Raw genomic sequence first — 22,785 nt, 5'->3', positions numbered from 1 at the left:
GGTGCCCTTACTCTGTTTAGGACGTGGCTCCCTCAAATGCCTAGAGGACAACTTCAAGAGCAGCCTCCTCTGAGATCCAGAGGGAAGGCGGGAGTGCGGAGGGGGGGAGAGATTAATCAAAGAACCTACATGCCTATGTATGTGACCTATGAACAGATAGCAGTGCGGAGAAGACCTGGGGAAAATACTTTCAACAATAAAAAACGTCTCTTCACCCCTAGGGTAAAAGCTTGGCATGTCCTATGCCTTTTTTGCTCATTCAATCTAAAGAATCACAAAAACATTCTCAATTCAGTTATGCCCAGCCCAATATAGTAATTGAAAATCTGATCTTGATTTAGTGTTTTAAGGGGACATCTGTAATACTTTAAATAATAAAGATAAAAAAAAAAAGAGCCGCCTCCTATGTGACACCTTCCCTGAGTCCTGCAGAGCAGCGGTTCCTCTCATCTCTTTACTCGCCTTGCTCCCTCTCTGGGCTGTGGGCCCCTCATCAGTGCGCCCCTTCATCCCGCACAGTGGGAGGGCCAGGCTGACGCGGACCCGGGACGCCACAGCTGCCCTCTGTGCTGGCCTGGGGTCCCGTCACCATCGCACCTTCTCTCTGTTCCAGGGGCCAGTCCTCAGCCCACTGCCAGACGCTCAGCTGCCCTGGGACACAGCCGGCTTTGTGATGTTAGCATCCTGGAACTGAAATTACTTAAATGCCATCGTCTCTCTCTCTGCTGGGAAGTAATTAGGCAATAAAAATCACGACAGGGGTCTCTTGGGGAAGCTAATTCCTGAATTATGAAGGGGAATAAAATTGTGCTCAAGGGTTTAGGTTTTCACCGCCCTACATGGCATGCGATGCTGATTGTGTATGCACAGGGATCACAGGGATTACATTTCAAATTCAGATGGTTTCGGTGCAAAACCCACCTTACGGAAAACTGCCACAGGGCACATTGTGTTGTTCTGTCTATGGGGCTGAATTTGGAGGCAGGGTTTAGGGCGTGACTGGAGTTCCTAGGAGACAGCATAGTTAACCCAGAACCAGATTAGGAGTTTAATTGTGGATTCTGGTGCCTGCTCTGTCATTTATGAATAGTTATAATATTCTGTCATTATGAGCCTTCATGTCTTCATCTGTAAAGTAGACATAATTCCTCCTACGTAGTGAGGTACAGGTAAGAATGAAACAGAATAATGTACGTAAAATGCTTGTAATCACTAAAGCAATATAAGGACACACCTGGTGTAGTGGTACACACACACCAGGCTGGGGTTTGAATCAAGTTTTCACCTTTCTGTGCCTCAGTTTCCCCATCTATAAAATGGGGTAACTTTAGTCCTTCAGGTGGTTGTTAAAGTAGTTATTTCTTACTTCATACAGGTTAAAATAGTTATTTCGTGTAATTTACGTAACAGTACCTGCCCAGAGCAGGCACACACTAAATATTAGTTGCTATTATAATTATTGCCATTTTAATTTTGTCACTTTGTGCCTGAAAGAAACTGAAGAAAAAGATATCTAGCTGTAGCCCCTGGGAACAGGTATTTCTGAAATCAGGTTTATATACCTTTGGAGGCATACAAATGCCCCAAAGTTGTTACAAAATGTCCACACTTTAAAAAAAAAATTCTGTTTTGAGAGAGATCATGCTCTATCCGTCCCATGTGGGAGGGGAGTAGAAAGGGTATCACGATTTCACATCCGCCCTGATCTATAGCAACACTAGTAAGTGTTTGGACAACACAAACACAGAGCAAGAGCACAGACTAGTGGGCGAGGCTTGAATGCAGAGGCTTCTCTGTTGTGTTTACTGCTGCTTTTCCAGCAGAGACCTCAGTACTGTGGGAAGGATGAGTCAAGCAGACCTGTGTAGAATCCTGGGCCCTGCTCCCAGTAGGTGACCTTGGCCAAGGTGACCTCTCTGTGCCTGTTGCTTTATTTACAAAATGGGCTAATAATAGCCATCTGCTATTGTTAGCAGTCAAGATTAAAGGAGGGAAAGCATAGCGAGCCCTTGGCCCTGAGCCTGACACCTCCGAGGATGCATCCACCCTCAGCTGTTGCTGCCTGGGCTGCCAATAGCCCGAACAGCCCGGGCACCGCTTTCCCAGCTCTCGTCTCCCCCTGACCTCAGCCCTGCCCGTCTCCCCAGTGAAGACAAACAGAAGTCAACAGAGTTCATTCGTATGAACTTCAGGGGAACTGCTTGCTTAGGGAGGGAAGGTCAATAGTTTTGAAACCCAAGAGACGAACAGATAATGCTCCTCCTCCCCAGCCTCCTGAAATGATTCCTGCCTTCTTCCTCCTCAGAGTTCAAGGCCCCTTCTGGAACTCAAATATCAAGATCAAGCCCTTCCGGGAGTTCTCAGAGGCACTGCGTTAGCTTCAATATCTCATTTGCAACATAGGAGGACAAGTGGCATTACAGGGGCCAGGGCCAGGGCCAGGCCCAGGCTCCTTCTTGCAGCCTGGAGCACGTTCGGGGACTGTTGGGAATCCACTGTCACCTGGGTGCAGGCACAGAACCTATGGAAAAATTGTAATAGGACCTCCAAGACAACAACACAAAACTCACTTACGTAGGCAAAACTCACTATCTCTTTTGCTGCTGTTTTTAAAACTATCTGAAGGAACGTTAAGGGTGATTCTGCTGACTGGTTAGTCTGCAGAGCATCTCCCCACCCCTGCTCCGGCCTCTGTCCCAATCAGCTAACGTGGCAGAAACTGCAAGAACAAAGCGACCTCAGCCCAGGTGTGAACTGCAGACACTTTCTTGAACACAAATGAAGAGACATCAGGTTTCCTCTGTGAATGAAGACGTACTCTCGGCACCAGGAAGGAACAGAAAGGAATTTCTGGAAATGTTTGGGGTTGAGGCAGAGTTCAAAGGGAAATAATTTAGAGGGCAATATGCATAGCGCCTTCTGAAATGCCTCAGATGGTGAAAGAAGTGAGGGTCCCTGAGCTGGAGATGCAGATAAAAGGGGGGAAGACCCAGGAGTGAGGATTTGTCCAGAATGCTCTCCTGCTGCCCAGCGCAGGGCAGTGGCAGGATTCCGCAGAAGGGGCCTGAGCTTTGGAGTTAGAGCCCAACTCACTAGCCAACTGGTCAGCCACATGCCACTAGCTGATCATGTGGCTTTGCACTGCCTCACTGTCCTAAACCTTAGTTTCTTCATCCTCAAGATGGGACTGATAATGCCCACTGCCTGGGGTTGTTAAGAGGTTAATGTGAACTTAAAAATATGAAAATTCCCACCACAGCACACTGGACACACACAAATTGTGGTTTCCTATCTATGCCCCAGAAGTGACTTACTCCTCTCCTTGAGCTTTGCCCAGGCCAGCTGCTTTTAAATGCTCCCTAGAGAAATGGGGGACCTGTTCCAGCTATCCTCTCCCAAAGGGAAGTGACTTCATCGGGGACTGCCACACTCAGATGCTGATGGACAGCTGCCTCCCTGGACAGGCCAGGGGCTGCCCATATGCTCTGGGGAGGCCTGCAGCTGCGCCACGTGCAGCCGCGCCCTGGGCCAGGGGCCTCCTCCCAGGAAGCTGTTACCTCCTCCTGCCTTTCCAGATGCCTCCCCTCCACTGGCATCTCAGGAGTCCTGAGGGCAAGACCAGCTAGGAGCTGAGTCTGTGGCTTTCCAGAATTTTCTGAAAGTTAGGACCTAACCCATCCACAGTATTTAGTCCCCAGGGAAACCAAAATTACTCAAGCTATTTTTGAACCATTCTTCATGCCTGAACTTGAAAAAAACCAAACATCTTGAGCATTTGGGTCTACTCTCTTACAAATGGCAAGGAAATGACAACTGACCTGAAAGCTGATCAAAGGCTGGACACGCCCTTCCCCACGTCACCCTCCCTTCTGATCCTCCTCCCCCAACACACGAAATCGCAAACGCATACATGCATGTACACACGCACTCTCATATGAACATCTATACATACACCAGTAGAGTCCCTTGGAGAAAACCTTGACACTGTCCAGCATTTTCTAGTTTCTTGCCTAAAGTGCCACCACTGAGTAGAGAAGCTGATGAAGGTTTGTACACACAAGGTGACGTTTTAGCAACTGTGCCCATCATGCGCCACCTGCCAATGACAAGATAGTCTTCAGTTATAAAAACACTAATCAGAAATAAAGTCAGATTCCTTCTATGCACAAAAACAGAAAAAAATAAACTACAGGTATGTTAAAGAACCATAGATAAATAATTAAAAAAATATTTTTTTTTAAATCTGAACATTTAGATAGCCTTGGAGCTGGGAAAAATTAAGCAAAGTGACGAAATACACAAGCCATTAAAAAGGAGACATTTGATCATATAAAAAATGGAAAGCTTCAAAGAGGAACAGATAGCATAGTAAAAATCAAATATAAGACATCATAAACGAAGATTGTATCAAAATGATAGGTTGGAAGGAAATATTTTTATCACATATAATGTACTAAGAACTCTGCCAAATTAACCAGGAGATAAATAACCAACAGAAAAATGGCAAAGAACATAACCTGGCAAATTATAAAAAGGAACCAAAATGAACAACAGAAAAACATAAAATTTTAAAAGATGCACCATCTCAAATAGTACATAGGAAAATGAGAATGAACACAACGACATAATCATATTTTGTCCTTTAAAACAGTTCAGGAGCCTGGTAGTATCCAGGGAACAGGTGTTGTTTCTGTCACATGATGTTAGGGCAAGTGTCAATAACTACAAACTTTATAAAAGTATTTATTCAACTTTAAAATGTGCATACATTCTGATCCAGGAATTCCATTTCAGGGAATTTCTCAGGCTAAATAAAATACCGGTGTATAAAGCTAGTTGTGATGTTTTTAAAGCATTTTTTGTAATTATAAAAACCTGAAACCTACCTAAATGGCATTCAAAAGGTGATTCATTAAACAAATGAGATGACACCCGGGCACATTCACACGTGGGCCACAGGGCAAGTCTGTGCTTCAATCTCCTCATGCACAGGCTGAAGGTAATAATGGCACTTACGGTGCAGATTTATTTGTGGTAACTTGGAAGGACTTTTACTATATATTCCAAGTTAAAAAAAAACACACAAAAGCAATTTGCAGAATTAAAGGTATTCTTTAAAAATGTGTATATGCCTATACTTATTTGTATGCTTTATGCAAAGGAAAAAGTAGAGAAGCTCTATATTAAATTGTGAACACCTCTACTGCCTTTGTAGCTTGTCACTTTTAAAAAAGATGAAAATTCACCAATAGAAAAAAAATACAGGAGACATAAACACTGAAAACCAAATACAGATGCTTAACAATCAGAGGGGAGGAATATTCATCCTTAAAGCCTATTAGGTTCCGAGAACCTCCTGAATTCAAAGCCCCCTTTTTGATGCCATGTGCCAACAAATTAGCCAAGCTGAAGGCGATATATTCACCCACTAAGATGAGGCACAGTGAAGTGGGTGTGTTTGTGTATGGGTGCACAGGGGGTGATTTGGGGGGTGCGGTAGGAGAAGATGCCATGGGTGAAGAAATAAATAACTTTGCAGGGATTGGAGGTACACTTGGGTTTAATCCTGGCTCTTGCACTTTTCTATGTAAGTAAAATAGTCTGGTTTTCTTTTTGAACCAGTCTCTTTGCTTGAGAAATGAGTGACAGATGCAGGGAGGTCACACTCACACCAGGCCTGGCACAGGGCACTCCTGCCCTCCCAGGCCTGCATCAGGCCCATCCCGGGGTGTGGGGTGCGGTGTGCGGTGTGCGGAGCCCTCCTCCTCTGCCTCCTGTCCTCCCCCCTTCCCCATTCCCTGCATAGGCCTCGCAGACTTTTCCTTTCCTTGAGAGGAGGCATCAGGCTTTAGGCTTGTCACTCTGTCTAACATAGCCTGTCTGCCTGTGCCTTTCTGTTTACCATGACACTCATTCCTGCTGCATTTAAAGAATTTGGGTCCCTGTGCAAGAAAAGGCATGATTTCAGATACACACACACACACACACACACACACACACACAGATGTGCTCTTTACTCAACACAGAACTTTCTAAGAAAGAATCCAGGTGTCACCCTGGATCCTGTACAAAATACTGGTTAGTTAGCAACAGAAAGCAAACTCCCAACACCAAAAGGACCAGAGAAGATGAACTGTAGCAATTTCACATTATTGAAAGACTGCATTTAAGATCATTGACCCTTTAAAATAACTTGAACAGACCGAGAAAGGCAAACTGATCCCGTGTCTTTGCAAAGGGTGAGACTCCTGAGAAGTGGTGGGAAAACTGGAAGCAAAGTACCTGCTCGTCTGGCGGTTCCACCAAGTCCAGTGGGAACTCCCTTTCCCAGCAACAAGGTCACCACGCTGACTAGATAAACATACTGTGTGCTGTGGGTCCAGGGAGCTGGACAGTGGAGTCCCCGGGGCTCAGGCGCTCTGGGGCCGGGGCTCCCTCCCGCTGTTGAGGAGGTCAGTGAGTTCTCCGATGTACTTGATGGTGTACTTCAGCGTCTGGATCTTGGTGAGTGGCTGGCCCCTCTGGCTGTAGATGGGTGGCAGGTAATTCCGGAGGGTGTGCAGAGCATCTGCCAAGGTCCTCATCCGGAGCTTCTCCCTCTCGCTGGCCTTCCGTCTCCGCTGGACAGACATCCTGACTTTGGTGCCCTTCTGGGCCTTGGGGCCCCCAGCGCCCTGCAGGTAGGCAGGTGGGAAAGCTAACATATTGTAGTCCACCTCTACCAGGCCACCAGTGCCATGGCCGCTGCAGCCATCACTGCCCTCGTTGCTGGCACCTCCATGCCCACAGGGCAGCCCAGCCACAGCCGGACAGGAAGAGGTGTAAGACTCCAGCGACGGGGCCGGCGACAGGCTCTGAGTGGGCGAAGCCTGGTTCAGCTCAAAGGGTGCTGCCCTGTGTTTCCAGTCCCAGGAGGACAGCAGGCCAGGGCTGTCAGAGCCCAAGCCATCCTCCAGGCCGAGGAAGGTCTCGCGCAGGTTGTCCATGCCTGTGAGACAGCTGCGGAGGGAACGACTCCCTGGCAAGTGAGAAAGAAAGTTCTGCCGCCCGCCCGGGCAGAGCTCTCTTTTATGATGGTGGGGGACGAGTGATGAAGTGGGAAAGAGGGCCGGAGAGAGGGAGTTCAAAGGAGAAGGCAAGGACCAAGATGGAAGATGAACTCTTCAGGTGTCACTTTCTCCTCATTGATAATTAGCATCTTCCAGCTAAAACGGCTTTAAACAGAAAGGCCTCTAAGAGAAGAAAAAAGGAATTATCTTGTTGTAACTAAACCAATTAAGGCTGCATAACTAGACTTAGCATTGTCCTGTGGAACTCATTAAAGAGGGAGCCAAAGAAAACAAACCTGGGGCAGCCTGCAGCCAGGAGGTGGGCCCAGGGGCCTAGAGGAGAGTAGCCGAGCGCCCCAGCGGGCCTCCATCCCCTCCACCAAAACCGCCTAGACGGTTCAGAGCACATGGGTGCACTGCTGGAGAAACGGCGTGGTCTGGGGAGGAGGTAACCCCTCTGAGCTCAGATTCCCTCATATGTCAAACGCGCACAACAAACCCTTATTTCACAGGGCTGTTGGGAAGACAGTCCACAGTGGACACGGTGGATGCCAGGTTCCTCCCCTTCTCCCTCTTTAATAAATTTCCCCTAGGTTTTGTAGAGCGCAGACAAGCCTACAGTCAGAATGACAAAGGCCAGCAGCTCTGGTAAATCCAGAGCCTTAATGTGCAGGAAACATCTTTCAAGAAGCTTAAAGCCCTTGCTTTCCCTGAGCAGGTTGGGATTTGTCACAGCAAACAGACACCAGGAAAGAAGGCTCCTCTAAGGCAGGGCAGGGGGTTTGCAGAGTACCTGGCAGTCAGCCTTCTGAAGGTTGTTTTTTTTTTCCATTGGGCTGGGCTGCGGAGTCACACCTTGTTTTTGAAATGTATAGAGGAAGTGTGAAATTAACTGGGGAGCCTGCCTGTTTTCCCCACCATAGCTCCAAATGCCAGGGAATGTGTTAAGTTGGATGGTCCTGCTAGTTTGCTTCACTTCCTACGTGCTGTGACATAGACCTGTGTTTCGGAAAAGGTTTTCTCGGAGTCCCCATTTGTCCCATGAATGTCACTTTTTCTCCATGTAACTAAGCCTACAAATTAGTATTAATATCAGAAACACAGCGCATTACATTCCAGAGTAATATCGGCGTGTCCTGTAACATGGTTAAGGCCCCTTTGCAATTATTGAAAAGAACTATCAATGGTATAATTAAAACATTGATGGTAATTTTTAATTAGGTAGGCTCAGGGAAGAAAACGCTCACTCAGGGACTCTGGAGAGGAATCCTCTTATGTTTGCTATTTACTAAAGCACCCTAAGCCCTATCTGGCAGAATAACGTTAATAGAACACAATAAATGTAATAAGTGATTCTCCTTTCCCCTCCCATTTCTTGTCCTTCAGCTCTCATTGGGAAGCCTAGAGTCTGCTGACACTATTCAAGGAAATTTACATATAATTAACGTTAATTTTTAAAAAACATTTTACAGATGAAAGTACTAAGGCTCTAAGAGGTTAAAAGACGCAGTTAAGATTTGCCTGGGAGGAAGTGGTCAAGCCAAGATTCCTTGTAAGACCCAAAAGTCCACCTTTAAGAAAAAAAAAATCTATATTTTTCTATTTCAGTTGGTTGTAGTAGAGGCAGGGGACCTAACTGTGACTCAAAAACAAGGGGACTCTCAGTAGACTCGAGGTGGCTGTGGTAGCCACTGTTATAGTTGGCTTTCAGTCCCTATTCTAAACTTCAGTTTTCCATATAATATTACTTCTCTCAGACTCCATAGCTCTTTTTCTTTTTCTATAGCTTCTTTCTAAAGCTGCTAATTTCTTAAACTTCTATTTTCAGAAGTTTCATTTTCTAAATGAGATAGTATCTGCCAAATCCTTGGGACATGGTAGAAAATAAATGTTGGCTTTGCTCTTGTCACCAGTATCAGAACTACCTACTGATACTGAGGTCCCTACCGCTGACCTCAGTCACCCACCATTGCTAGTCCCCAAAACCTGTTCTTAGGACAAGGACACTGCCTGGTTTCCATGTTTGCCAATGGAAGCTGTCGTTCTCCAGTAAGAAATAAACCAGAACCAGACTTGCATTTACCCTGCTTGTCTCCGTGAAGCACTCTGCTTATCTGTGGGAATGGAGGTACAGGACAGCAGAACATGGGAGCCATTGCCCCAGCTGCTGGTGGAGGTCTGGTAAACAGACCAGGCCTGCAGGCCGAGGCTGCGATATGATTCCAGGTGCTTGACATAGATTAACTCACATTAACCCTCATAACAACCCTAAGAAGTAGGAGCTATTATCCTCACCAATACTGTTGTACTAATAAGAAACTGAGGCATGGAAGGGTTAAGTAACTTGCCCAAGACCCCACACCTAAGGCCTAATGATGGTAGCCCAGGATTCAAACCTGGGCAGGCTTCCCTGGGCCAGACTTTTAACCACTGGCTGGAACACCTGAGAATAGTTAGAGGCATCAGCATGATGGTCCCTGTAGTGTTCTTGAAGCCTAAATTCAAGCTTTAGCTGTAACTCAGTAAAAACAGGAAGACAGACTGATTGCTACCATTCAATCTTGTGTATACAGAGCACCTGAGATTGGTGGTCACTGCAGGGGCTAAAAAGGGGCAGTAGGTTTAGACTTTCTGTCTTCTTTCCTAAATTAAATGGTGAGATAGATTAGCAGCCACATAACTTCTCTGCTCCAATTAGTGGGCAGGCCCAGTTCTTACAGTCTGTAGGGAGAGCTGTGTGTATGATCCACAGAGGCACCCGTCATGGCCACACCAGTTATCCCAGCAATGGTAGCAATACTAACAAGCTTATTCAGTGCTAAGTGCTTTGGATGATTCATTCCATTGGAATCTTATAAAAATCCTTTAAAGAAAGCACTAATTTTGTTCCCATCTTACATAAGAAATGAAGGCGTAGAGAAGTTGAAAAAGTTGTTAGAAGTCATGACTAAAAAGTGGAGGAGCCATGCTTTAGACCCAGGCAGTCTGACTCCGGAGGGCCAGACTCCAGCGAATGATTCTCTATCAAGAGGGAGGAGGAGGGGAGGGAGGGCTTTGAAAGGGGCCCTTGTTCACATCCTAAGGTTGTTTAACAACTTTGGGTCCACAGCTCCAGGACAGAAGGCATCTGTTTCCCCTACCACTTTCTAGTGCTTTCCCTGGCCTGAGGCCACTCAATCATCTTAACAGCAGGTAAGGTTGGTATTCAGGCACATTTTCCTATAATTGAAAATTTTAGAAAAAATATCTTATTCTCTCACAAATAAAATATTTTTATGTATTAATATCAGAACGCTTTCCTTTTTTGAGTACTTACAGCACTTACTCTGTGCTAGGTGCTAAAGATGAGAGCCTTGTATACGTGATCTCATGCAATCCTCCATATAATTCGATAAGGTATGTATCGTCTTCACCTTACAAGAGAAGTAAAACTCAGATGCTAAGGACCTCATCCAAGGTCAATGGACACAGCTTCTCCCCTCAAGGCCACAGCCTCACCCAGTACCTCTGCGGTTGACACACCGAGTCAGTTGCAGTAACGCAGCCACTTCCTGTGCTCACTGCCTCCAACTCTGAGCGCATCACGCAAACGCTCAGTGTACCCTGGTGTCTATAGCTGTCTTTGGCCATTAGGGTCTACACACTCCCTGACCTTTGCGTACTCCACAGTCCCTCTAACCAGCCACAGCCACAGCCACACCACCCCACTGGTCAAACCAGCCTCCGCCTGACCGGACCCTGGATCTTCCTGCCGGGAAAGGGATAGACCCAGTGTTTGAACACAGGACTAAGTTCAAAAACTGCACCTTTTCATGCATCACACAATCTTGGCACCCAACTAACATGCAACCAAAAACCAGATAATTCTTGTGGGGCTAGGGGAGTGTGTGTGGCTTTCCCTAAAAATAATCTATTTACAGGTAGCCTTGTCCCTGTGACACCCCTATGGTTTCTGATCAGAATATAAGACTCCTTCTCTTTTGAAAATATGACTAAACATGTTTGGGGGTAGGGGTGCGGGTGGGGAGTGTCCAGTCATCACGGCTGCACAAAATGGGCCATTCTGTGGACAACAGGAGGATAGCAGAGAGGAGAAGGCACTGGGTAGGGCAGAGGAACATGAGAACAGGGACCAGGGTAAAAAACAGAAGAAGTGGGAGCTGATTTCCCTTGAGAGCAACAGGGCAGGATGTGGGGATGATTCTTATTCCAAGAAAATATGAGCAGTTCCTCTTGGTTCAAAAAATCTCATCTCAACATTTAGTCCCCAGTAGCCCGGTTTCCCCCAGACTAGGGAGGGGAGGCACCACTGGGTGCTTCACCACTGATTCTTCAGCAACTGGCCAGCAAGATTCAAAAAAACTCTCGTGTTACATTTACACCTACTCCCCCTTTTAAGTTGGATTCTTTATTACCACTGGTATTTGGGGTGGCGTTTTAATACCCGTGTCAAAAAAGTTGAAAGCAATTTGCACTGAAGCTGTTCTCCAAGGACTTCCCTGTTTTTTCCAGCCTGGAAAGCAGAAAAGTGCAAAGTTACTTCTTTAGTCCCTCCCAGGTCAGTAACCAAGCCTTGGAAACTCCTGGTAGTAAAATGACTACTACAGATGTTTTCAGTCAGATATCTGCCTGATAAGCCTGCTTATGTTCGGAAACACTGGCCTCCGTGCTGGACCATTTTTATTCAGATCTCCATACTTGTAAGTTAATTAGCATCTAAATGCAGATGCTCAACAAAGGCCAAACTTGGGAAAATATTTCTCACAAATATGAGAGTCAAAGGTGACGGCTATGAAGGACTCACAGGGATAAGAAACACAGGAGCTCACCACTGGCAAAAAGAACAAGAGCATGAAACAGCTGGCAAAGCAGCACGGGTGGTAAGAAGGGTGGGGAGCCGGCCGGCTGGCCAGTGACCAGCCGCGTAAACAGGAACTACCAGCGGGCCATTTTCACTTCCCTAGCTGGCAGCCCGGCGACAGGATGAGGACATGGCCCCTCACACACTGCTTGTGGGTCGGCTGGTGAGAGTTCTAAAATATCCTGATTCCCAGAATGCACTCAGACTTAAAAATAGCTTCGACACAAGGGTTTTGCTCTATAGAACTGAACAGCTACGGTCAAAATTTATGAACAAGAATATTCGTCATAGTATTATGATAGTAAAAAATCAGAAACCACCTCGAGATTTAACAGCAGAAGAGTGATGACATAAATGATGTCCTCTCCACGTGATGGAATACTATGTAGTTGATGAAGTTCATATTTATGAACACATAATATAGGAAATATAATCTGAGAATCTATAACCAGGACTGCAAACTTAATACTCTGATCCGATTACGTTTTTTTCATAGAAAATACGACGTGTTTAAGGGTGGTTATTCCTGGAGAAAGAAACTGAAGGTCGTTTTTCCCATCATGCCTCTGACTTTATTCTTGAGGGTCAGTCTGTGCCATGGTTAGAAGCTCAGGTTTCGGAGCGAGGGTTCCTGGGTTCAAACCTGGACCCTTCTACTTTCGTTAACTATGTGATCATAAGATAACTCAGTTTCTCTGTGTCTGTTTCTCTATTTGTAAAACGGGGTAACACCAGTGCCTACCTCCCAGGAGTCTTGTGAAGATTTATGCCTGTAAGACACTTCACGGTAGCTGTCTTCAGATACAGTGAGCATCCAGTCATTGGTAGGGGATCTTACTCATTATACTTGTCAATATTTCCTAAATTTTAAAAAGATATTAATTTAAAATTTAAATTTTAAAAGCAGTGACTAGGTGAGGCTGACCCGAGTAGGTCCATGAATAGAGGAAAAAGACTCAAAAATCACAGTTGCCCTCAAGTTGAATCAAAACATCTGGGTAGTAAACTTATTTAAAAATAAAGAAAAGACAAAGACTGAGGGTGGGAAGGAGGGAAGGAAGGAAGGTGATGGGGGAGGGAGGGAGGGAGGGAGGGAAGGTGATGGGGGAGTGAGGGAAGGAAGGAAGGTGATGGGGGAGGGAGGGAGGGAAGGAAGATGATGGGGGAGTGAGGGAGGGAAGGAAGGAAAAGAGGAAAGGAAGGGAGGGAGGGAAGGAGAGAGAGGGGGAAGGAAGGTGATGGGAGGGACTACTCTTGTTAAGACAGTAGGGTACTGACAGTAGGACATGAGGGTTGCTGAGTCCTGTTGGAGCTCTGCATTTAGCTTGCGTGGGGTAGAAAGAAATGGGAAGGAGATTCAGGGTAGGGCAATGAGAAAGATTAAAGAGGAAAAGTTGTTCCTTAAGAAAGTTCCAGTCTTTCCATCGCATTTTGGTGGAGGACAGAGCATTGAGTGACTCTTCTCAGCCCTCTGTAGACTGAGAAGTCACCATCTCTCTCCAGCAGGTAGAAAGCCCATGGGTGAGGCTCCTGGCACTGGGAGTCATCTAGGTCACATGCACAGCATCCCCACAATTCCACGAGGACAAGAACACCTGGGGAGAGAGGAAAGATTATTTTCAAAAGGGTGATTCCTGTGCCCCTTCTCCAGGAATTCTGATTTGGAAAATCTAGACTGGAGCCAGGTAATCCCTTTTTTAATGAGCAGGGAAGTTGGGAGCTGCTGACTTGGGCAGTTAAAGACCTGCATGGGTCCAAGAGCTACTGAGCCTGGCACCTGGAAGCCAAGAGTACAGGACCCTTTGTCTTCACTATTAAATAGGGATAAATCACAGAACTCAGGGAGCAGGATGATCTCTATAACTCAACTTTTCCATGCTATTAAAACCTCTCCTGATAGTCTCTGCCTACCATGAAGGCTATCCTTGGTCCAGCCCATCATGACCCTTCAAACTTTATGTGCCCATATTCCCCAGGCCCATTCTCTACCCCATTCCAGGAAGGCTCTACACTGCCCCTTGAACACATTTTCTTTTCTTGGCCTTTTCCTGGGCTGCGTGTGTCCCTCACCCAAATGTCCCTCCCTCTCCTTTAACCTCTCAGATTCTACCAGTGCCTTAATTCAGGCCAAGTGCCTTCTCCAGAAACTCTCTGACCTCTGCTCCTCAGTGACTACTTATGTGGCAGGTCAATTCAGAGAGTTTATTTCACTGTCCTGTATTGTTCAGTAATTTTTTTCACTTGTTAAACTCAGGAACAAGGACCTTAATAAAAACTACTTCAGGAGCAGTGCCTTATAGTTTGTAAAAGATTTTCATATCTATTATATCTTGGGAACTTCACAACACCCTCATGATGTGGATTATGGTATCTCCATTGGAGTTGGAAACTAAATTCAGGGAGGCATCCTATGATTCCTTATGGTAAAACTACCAATAAGTGGCAGAATGAAGAGATTATACCCCTGGTAAAAGGAATTCGTGAAAACTAGAAACATTGGGGGTTAATGAATGGCTCTCTTTGTTGACCACGCCATAGGGAGGGCCAAGACATCAGGCTTTAAAGAACAGCTGCACCTCGGGGCTGGGCCTATGTCATCCCCTGGCTCAAATGGTGGGCTCATTATTGCAGCTGTTGCTGGCTTTAGGGAGTCAGACAGCTGTTACCAGGAGATGGATTGAAAGCGAACAGAGGAAATGGAATCCTGTGAAAATAACTGTGCCTGGACGTGTGTGTGCAATGTTCTCCCTTCTTGTAGCTCAAAACATTCTGAAGACGTAATCTATTGACTCCTTACAGGAAGACCAGGTATGGTAAGTACAAGTGAGAAAGCCAGACAGAGGGAAGGGAAGTGTCTTAAACGAGCCTTTCCTAGATATTCTTAGGAATGGGAAGCAGAGTCTTAGAGGGTGCACAACCCTTTCAGTCATCAACATTTGTGACAGGCGCTGCAGAATACTGTTCTTGGCAGAGCTGGTGAGCCCCAGGAGTGTCTGTGCCAAGGAACAGACAATGGGATTAGAGATAAATTCCCTGCTCCCTCCATTTCCCTCCCATCTCTTCTCCACACTGCAAGCTGTTGCCGTTTTATGGATTGTAGATCTTTCTTTCAGTGCTGTAGGGCTGTGCCTGCTGATGAGCCCTTGTCCTGCTTTCCCTTTTGATACTCGTTGCCCATCTTGCTTGTCACCAAAGCTCCTGTCTCGTCCTCACCTTTCCCATCCCTACAGCCTGGGCTGCTCCTTGCCGATCTCCTTGGGAGACAGGCGGCTCACCCCACTGCTATGCTTTGGCAGTACAGGCCTTCTGCCTAGGGTGGGAGGTGCTCCCCCACCGTCTATCCAAATTCTGCTTGCTTTCTGGTCTCCTCTATCGGTCAACTTCTTGGTGGCCTCTATTATGCTTATAGAGGGTGCTACACAGGCTAACACAAGGTTTTCCTCCTGGGGTGCAGGCCACTCAACTAGACTATGAGTTGGGGACTAAAAGGAGAGGCTTCCCTTCTTCTAATTACCCTCAGCTGCCTATCACTTCCTGTGCAACGATGTGTATTCAGCACCCACTTACTTGAGAATATCTATTTCTCTACTCTTTTAAACTCACTTTTCTACTTTAAATTATCCTGTTTTATGTTGGGTTTCATTTTCAAGTCATTATGAACTTTTACGGAGCCCTTTCCATGCACTGATTAGTACTTTATCTCAGTGTAATCAACACATAGCCCTGGGAGGTGGGAACTGTTACCACCCATATTTCATGTGAAGAACTGGTGCCTAAAAGAGGTAAAGTACCTTGCTTGAGGTCACATGCTAGTGGTCCAAGGCCTTAACCACTTGTTACAATGCTTTGAATAAACCACCAAAAGTCCCTTTTAGGAAGTGTACAAATTAAGACTTCTAATATATGGATGTTCCAAATAAGTGGGTTAACTGACATTTGAAGAAAGAGTGTTCCTCTCCAAAGGCTGGGTCCTTGCCACCGTATCCTGATCCTCATCTGGGAATGACAGGATCCAGCCCAGCGTCTGACCCTCCTTACCTAGCTAGTTGAAACTTAGTATACTGTTAGTGACCTCCACCTGGGGAGTTTCAAACTTCAGTCCTTATACTTCTATACATTGATTATTTGACCTCAAGAGAACCTAGAGAAAGGGCTTTGAACTCTGATTTCCTTAAAAGATAGCTCTTTCCTGGAAAGCCATGATCATATATCTGTGGGCACTGTCTTGCAGACAATTCTTTTTTGACAAACTCAACTATGGATGAATTATGAGGTAAGCCAGTAAACTCTCATGGGAAGCCTGTGGTCATGGTATAACTAGCTCAACCTGTTTCCAGAAAAAAATCTTTGCTGAGAACATGTTCTTGCTGTAGCTCTTTTTATGGACTTAACTGATCACATTATACCCCAAATAAATCCTTTGGCAGTCTGTGCTTTTCAGGCAGCACAAGGTAACCTGCAGAGGGGAGGCTGAGCACACGGTTCAGAGTCACCACAGCTTCACGTTTACTGTGTCTGATCCCACAGTGCACTCTGGCATCTGCCCCTTGGGTGGCACTGCCTTCTGCTCCTGTTAATGAATGGCCTGTGTCCTGGGGTTCTTCCAGCCCCCACTCTTGAAACCTGCTCTGGATTTCTCTCCCCTTCCTTGAAACTGATACTATGCCTTTCTCCAGAGATTCTGTGCCTTCAGATAGAAAACCAACCAACCAACCAATCAACCAACCAACCAAAAAGCCATCAAAGGACACTGTCCAGGAAGAATCACATTTGAATCTACTCAAATACTTTCTAAGCACCTATACTGGCTCCAGGGAGTGGACCTCCCCTGTCTGAAGAACTTAAAGCAAAAGCAAAAATCATAGACTTGCACTCGAAGAACCAGAACTGTACTAACCCAATATGGCCTCCACTGGCCACATGTGGCTGTCAGCTGGTGAAATGTGGCCAGTCAAAGCTGAGATGTGCTGTCAGTGTCAAACACACAACAAATTTCAAATAGTATGGTTAAAAAAATGTAAACTATCTCATGGATGATATTTATATTGATTGCATGTTGAAGTAACATTTTGGGTATACTGAGTTAAATCAAACATTATCTTACAATGTTTACACATCAAACATTAGCAAACATGTTAGTAAAATTAACTTTACCAGCTCCATTTAAAAAATATGGCTACCAGACTATGACTCAGTGATTCCACTTCTGGGAATATAGCCAAAGAAACCCAAAACATTAATTTGAAAAAATATATGCACCTCCATGCTCATTACAGAGTTATTTACAATAGCCAAGATTTGGAAGCAGCCTAAGTGCCCATTAGTAGATGAATGGATAAAAAAGCTGTGGTATTTTTACATAATGGAATACTTCTCAGTCATAAAAAAAGAATGAAATCTTACCTTTTGCTACAGTATGGATGGACTTAGAGGGCATTATGGTAAATGAAATAAGTCAGAGAGAGAAAGACAAATACCATATGATTTCACTTATATGTGGTATCTAAAGAACATAATAAACAAACAAAATAGAAATAGTCATAGATTGACAGTTGACAGGGAGGAGGGAGGTTAGGGGACTGGGCGAAAAAGGTGAAAGGATTCAGAAGTACAAATTGGTAATTATAGAATAGTCACAGGGATGTAAAGTACAGCATAGGAAATAGTCAATAATATTGTAATAACTATGTATGGGGCCAGGACGGTGCTTAAAATATTGGGGGAGTCACTCTGTAAAGTACACGATTGTCTAACCACTATGTTGTACATCTGAAACTAATACAGAATAATACTTAATGTAAACTGTAATTGAAAAAAACATGGCTACTAGAAAATCAAAAATTTTATATGTGACTGGCATTGTATTTCCATTGCATAGTATTGGTGAATAAATGTCATGAGTAGGGAGGTCATATTATAAACTGTTATAAAGACACTGAAAATGTGCCATGGGAGGAGAGGGAAAGGAGAGATAGATTTTTGTTGGATGACCCAAGAAGACTTCCTGGAAAAAGTGACCGCAAACTGGGTCTTGAAATAAAATTACAGGGAAAAGGCCTGGAGGCATCCATACCCAGATCTAAGATGGGAATTTTTGACATCAGCCATTTGGAGGACTGAACAGATAAATATGGTGCTACAGTTCTTGTAGGGTTTCCAAAGCTTATTTCCCATCAGAATTTTCTGTTTTAAAAGCATAGAGTTTCCTGGGCTCACCCCAAACCTTCTGAGACAGGATCCATGACATTCACGATTCACACAGCTCCATGGGTGATGTTCCCACTGCTCATGAATCCCAGTCCAGGAAACTGCATTTGAAAATCCCAGGTGCAAATGGTCATCCTTGTGCCTCTGAAAGGCAGTCTCAGAAGGCTTTCCATAATCTATGGCTAGAGGCAGCCTTGGCATCTTCTGTTCAATTATATGTCCTTTGGGGAGATGCACTTGAAATATAGAGACTGAAACAACAGCTCAGGTCCTGGGCTGTTCTGTTGGTTTCCCCTCTGTGAGCACAACAGAAGGGCTCTGTGGGCTTGGACTCATCTCATTACCACCTAAAGTACCTGTTCTGTGGCTCCTGCCTGCGTGGTGACTAACCTCTGCCATAGTAGTGATTCCAGCAAAAATAAAATAAAAAATCTCTGGAGGCTAACCTTTGGCCATTCTGAACACTGATCGAAAGCTCTTTATACTTTCAAAAGCTCTTGATAGCCACAGTAGAGTAAGAGGAAGACAGAATAAAAGAGGGAGAGGAGGGCTTAGGGGAGGTGGGGGGATAGAGACTGACTTATTATCTGACCGTGCTATGGTTAATGGATCTGTGTCCCCCAAATACCATTACTTTCCTTCTTTTCCACAGCCCCCCACATCCCTCTGTGACCTACAGCAGTTTTTCTAAGTGGGACCCAAAGCCCATCTGACCATGCACAGTGTCACTCAATGTCATTCGTACTGGGCCAGGGTACCACCAAGGCAGCTTTGCTCTCATAAACTTGCTTCCAGATTGATTAATGCATTCAACTTGCAACACATTTCCCAAGTACTGTATCTATTATCTACCAGAAACTCCACTGCATTCTGGAGGCGTTCAGGACACCGGACCAGGTCCCTGGACCAGGGTGCTCACTCTAGAACGGCGGTCTGCAATGTGGTAGAGGTCTGGAATGGGCTTCAAGTGTCCAATACAATATGCAACAATATCATGTATGTGCCCATGTATATTTTACTGGTAAGGAGATGTATAAATTTCATAAAGTTATACAGGTTTTTATCACTCAAAGGGCTAAAAGCTGCTGGCTGGATTGCTAACAATGATGAGTGCTCTCTAAAAAGAGAACATGTCATCACTGGCAAGCTAGCAAAATGAGGCCACGTTGGGACCTTTAGTAACACTGTCATTAGCAGGTCAACTACTTGCTCCAGAATGGGTAGTATCAACATGCAGAAAAGTTTGCACAGGTACTGCGGTCAAAGGTGTCCCTCCAGGCACAACTTAATGGCACTGGTGAGAGTCTATCCTCCTGATAGGTATGTGTGGGTATATCTCATTTAGCATCCACCCTGTGTGCTCAGAAGAGATGTCTGCTTCCACAGCCACTCCTTCTGGAGAGGCACCTTCCCAGGAGCCTCTGCCATGAGGTTAGGGTCTATCCGCAGAGAGCAGAAAAGATGCCTCAAACTCCCAATCTGACCCCCAGCTCAGCACAATCCAGAGGCTTTTACAGGGAGCCTCAGTGGGGGGAGGGAAGGAACATTCCCTCTCGGGATTGGAGATGGGATGGGGAGTGGAGGTGAGGAAGCTGCGGCTTGAGCTTTGAACCTGATCTCTCAACCTCAACAGGAAGACTCGCACCAGCAAGACTTTCTTATGGCCCCCAATCTGACACTTTGAAGGCCCCCTCTTTGAGGGTGGGGGGTGGATCTTCCAAGGACAAAGGGAACTTGCAGAATCTTCTAGCTTGTAATAACCAGTCTTAGAAAATCTGGGGAGAGGCTGCAGGTAGACAAGTAGTCCTTGTTTCCCAGGGGAAGCCCTCAGGTTGTTGGTAAATGCCAGATGATTTTATAGGCCTGACCTCGGTGAGCCCACAAAATGATCAGCTTGTCTCTTCATTCTTTTGGCTCTTTGCCCTTTGGCACAGGAGCGAATTCCGCAGGCCAGGGGATGTTTGCACTCTTCGTCAACCCCACCACAGGCCGTGGGAAAGGAAGGGTCTGAGCTGTCTATCCACAGTCCAGTGAGTTCAGAGCCTGGTCCCACAGTTACTGTAGCGCCTTAAGCCAGTATTTCACTGAGCCAGTTCATCTGTGACGTGAGGATAATTAGTTGGTGCCTCACTGGCTTGCGGCAAAGGTTAACAAGACAAGCACCCAGCACGCGGAGCTGCTGATGTGACTCATTCTTTCTCACATTTATCACAGCAAATGTGTGCTGTGCTAATAAACCTGGTGTCAGCTGGTGTGAGACATTTCCTGAACTTCTGTTTCCTAGATGGTTTTTAGGATCCCCTCCAGTTGCAAAAATGTAAGCATCTGAGATTCTGAGCTTGTTTCCAACAGGCCTTCTTTGGGTCAGAGAGCAGCTCTCTTCAGCAAATCCCACGGGGCTGGAGAAGACGGTTCCAAACCGAGGCGTGCAGCTGTGGGCTGCGGTGGCCTGGGTGGAAGACCAGGAGAAGGAGTGGAAAACCTCAGAGACCAAGAAGAGCTGCAAAGGAAAAGACAGCTGCAAGTCTGTCCTGAGTAAATCAAAGTGTGACGTTTATTGGGCTATTTCCAGAATAACACCAGCAAGAAAACTGGAATGCAGGATAATCTCTTCCAGGAAGGATCTTAGTGAAGCTACCTATAATAGCCGGGTTTGTGGACTGGAGTCAGCCTGGCTTAATGAAAAGGTCATAGGTTTGGGGGCGCTCGGACCTGGGTTTTAATCCCATCTCCACTACTTACCAGTGTTTCTGGGCAGGTTATTTTACCTCTCTGAGCCTCATTTTCTCCCTCCCTTAACAACCACCACCACCACCAAAAAGGTAAATAATAAAGGAAACTTTCAGAGGGGTGTATGTTGGTAGTCAATAAATAGTAGCTACATGACTATAAGCACGCAACACCAGGGCACCTGAGCCCTCTGGACCTGGATCCATCATTTCTCAAATCTGTATCTGGTACAAAGTAGAGAACTAATGGGTGGGGGATGGGGGAGGCAGCAAGGCCAGGGGTGGGTGGGTGGAGGGGAGAAGGGAGATCAAAAGACCTATAAATATCTGTCAAACTTTAAAATGCAAATCCCTTGCCTGTGTCCCTGTTGGGACCAACTCTTCCGTTATCACCTTTCTGGGAAGAGCTAGAGAGAAAGAAAGATTAGCATAGTCTTTCCCTTCAATGCAGTGTTTTTGGTTTGGTTTGGTGTGATTTTGTGGCCAAGCCTGAATATGCCATAAATGTTTTCATTCAACCAGACCTGGAAACGTGAGTAGAGAGTTAAGACACTATTGGCATATCGTGTCATAAAATCTTAATAGCATGTGGTTTGCTTTGTGGATAGACCATGAGTTTCTTAAGGGAACTGTCTAAGCCTTACTATAGCCCCTGCAATTTACATGAGACCCTGCAATTTACTTGGCATAGAGAGCCTGCTTTTTGAATAAATGTACGGACAAATGCATGGATGGATAGATAGATGGATGGATGTTAATTGTGAGCATAGTAAGTCATCTTCACTAGCTAGTGACCGAGTTCTCAGGGATCTCCTTGCTCTTTACTGGGAGCCACAATTGGAGGTGGGGTCCCCTCTGAGGGGCAGTCCTCATGAGGAGCAGCTGTGGCCCTCTAAGAAACTCTTATATGGCCTCTGCCACCCATACCTGAGCATATACAATGCCCAGTATCTGACACTCACTGTGTGCCAGGTCCTGGTCCACCCTCCCTCCCCACCCCAAGCCCAAGTTAAAATCTAAAAACCTCACCCTTTTCTTCCTTTCCTAGTCCCTTGTTGGCCTTGTTTTTTCATAAAATTATACTTGTATGTAATGGGTGGGTTACTTTCCAGACAAAAGGGTCTATTTAACAAATGTTGCTAGTCTGGAATGCCCTCAAATACTTGTCATTATTACTCATTCTTGAGTAAATTCACCAGATTTTAAGTCTTACCCAAGAACTGGATAGTCTTCCCTCCCCCTCTCTAAAGTGCACCCACCATTCAAGCCTCCTAGGAAGTCTCTAAGGACCACCTGGGGGCTCACCAACCACTCTTCTGCATTCCGATGCCCTCAGATGCCACTCCCTTCACCCAGCACTTAGTTGTATTATTTATCTCAAGTGAAAATGAGTCTAGTTTCACAAATAAGTGATAAAGATCTTGAAGGGCAAGACTAGATATTACTCCCTTGTACATTGTGCCATGCCTAGCCCAGGACTGGATCCATCTTACGAATTCAATAAAAAATTGTGGCATGTTGGTGGTCAAATGTGGGTTTTGGCATTAGGCTGATCTGGGTTCAAAGCTTAGCTTCATTCATTCACTCATCCAATACGGATGGATTAAGTGTGTGCTACGTGTTACGCATGGTTAAAAGCTCAGGGGATATGACAAAGAACAAGAAGATTCTTCTCATGTTGTTACTGTAGTGACAAGAGGCAAACAAATCTAATAATTTGTGAAGAGAATAACTCCAGATAAGAGGCGAAAGCAGAGGCTCGGGAGTCAGAGTAGGGAGGTGGTGACATAGCATCGCCACGAAAGTACTCGCTGAATGGCAATAAGGAGCTTACTACCCAAAATCTGTGAGAAATTCAGGCAGATGGAACAGTAAGTTCAGGAGCCAATATGTGGAGTGAGCTTGGTGTGTTGAAGGAAATGAAATACAGATAGCACCA

The 22,785-nt window shown here is 45.5% G+C and overlaps 1 protein-coding gene across 1 annotated transcript; it reads right to left on the bottom strand.

The window, feature by feature from the left end:
- Positions 1-6,410: 6,410 nt before the first annotated feature.
- On the bottom strand, positions 6,411-6,986 carry MSGN1 (mesogenin 1; the record flags this gene model as incomplete). The annotated part of the gene is made up of 1 exon (XM_081156414.1): positions 6,411-6,986. The coding sequence occupies one exon, from the start codon at positions 6,984-6,986 to the stop codon at positions 6,411-6,413; it is 576 nt and encodes a 191-aa protein (XP_081012540.1).
- Positions 6,987-22,785: the final 15,799 nt, after the last annotated feature.

Source organism: Miniopterus schreibersii, assembly GCF_964146895.1.
Source record: "Miniopterus schreibersii genome assembly, chromosome: 13".
NCBI lineage: Eukaryota > Metazoa > Chordata > Mammalia > Chiroptera > Miniopteridae > Miniopterus > Miniopterus schreibersii.
The sequence above is the reverse complement of the archived record's forward strand: the minus strand, read 5'-3'. Positions and strand labels throughout refer to the sequence as shown.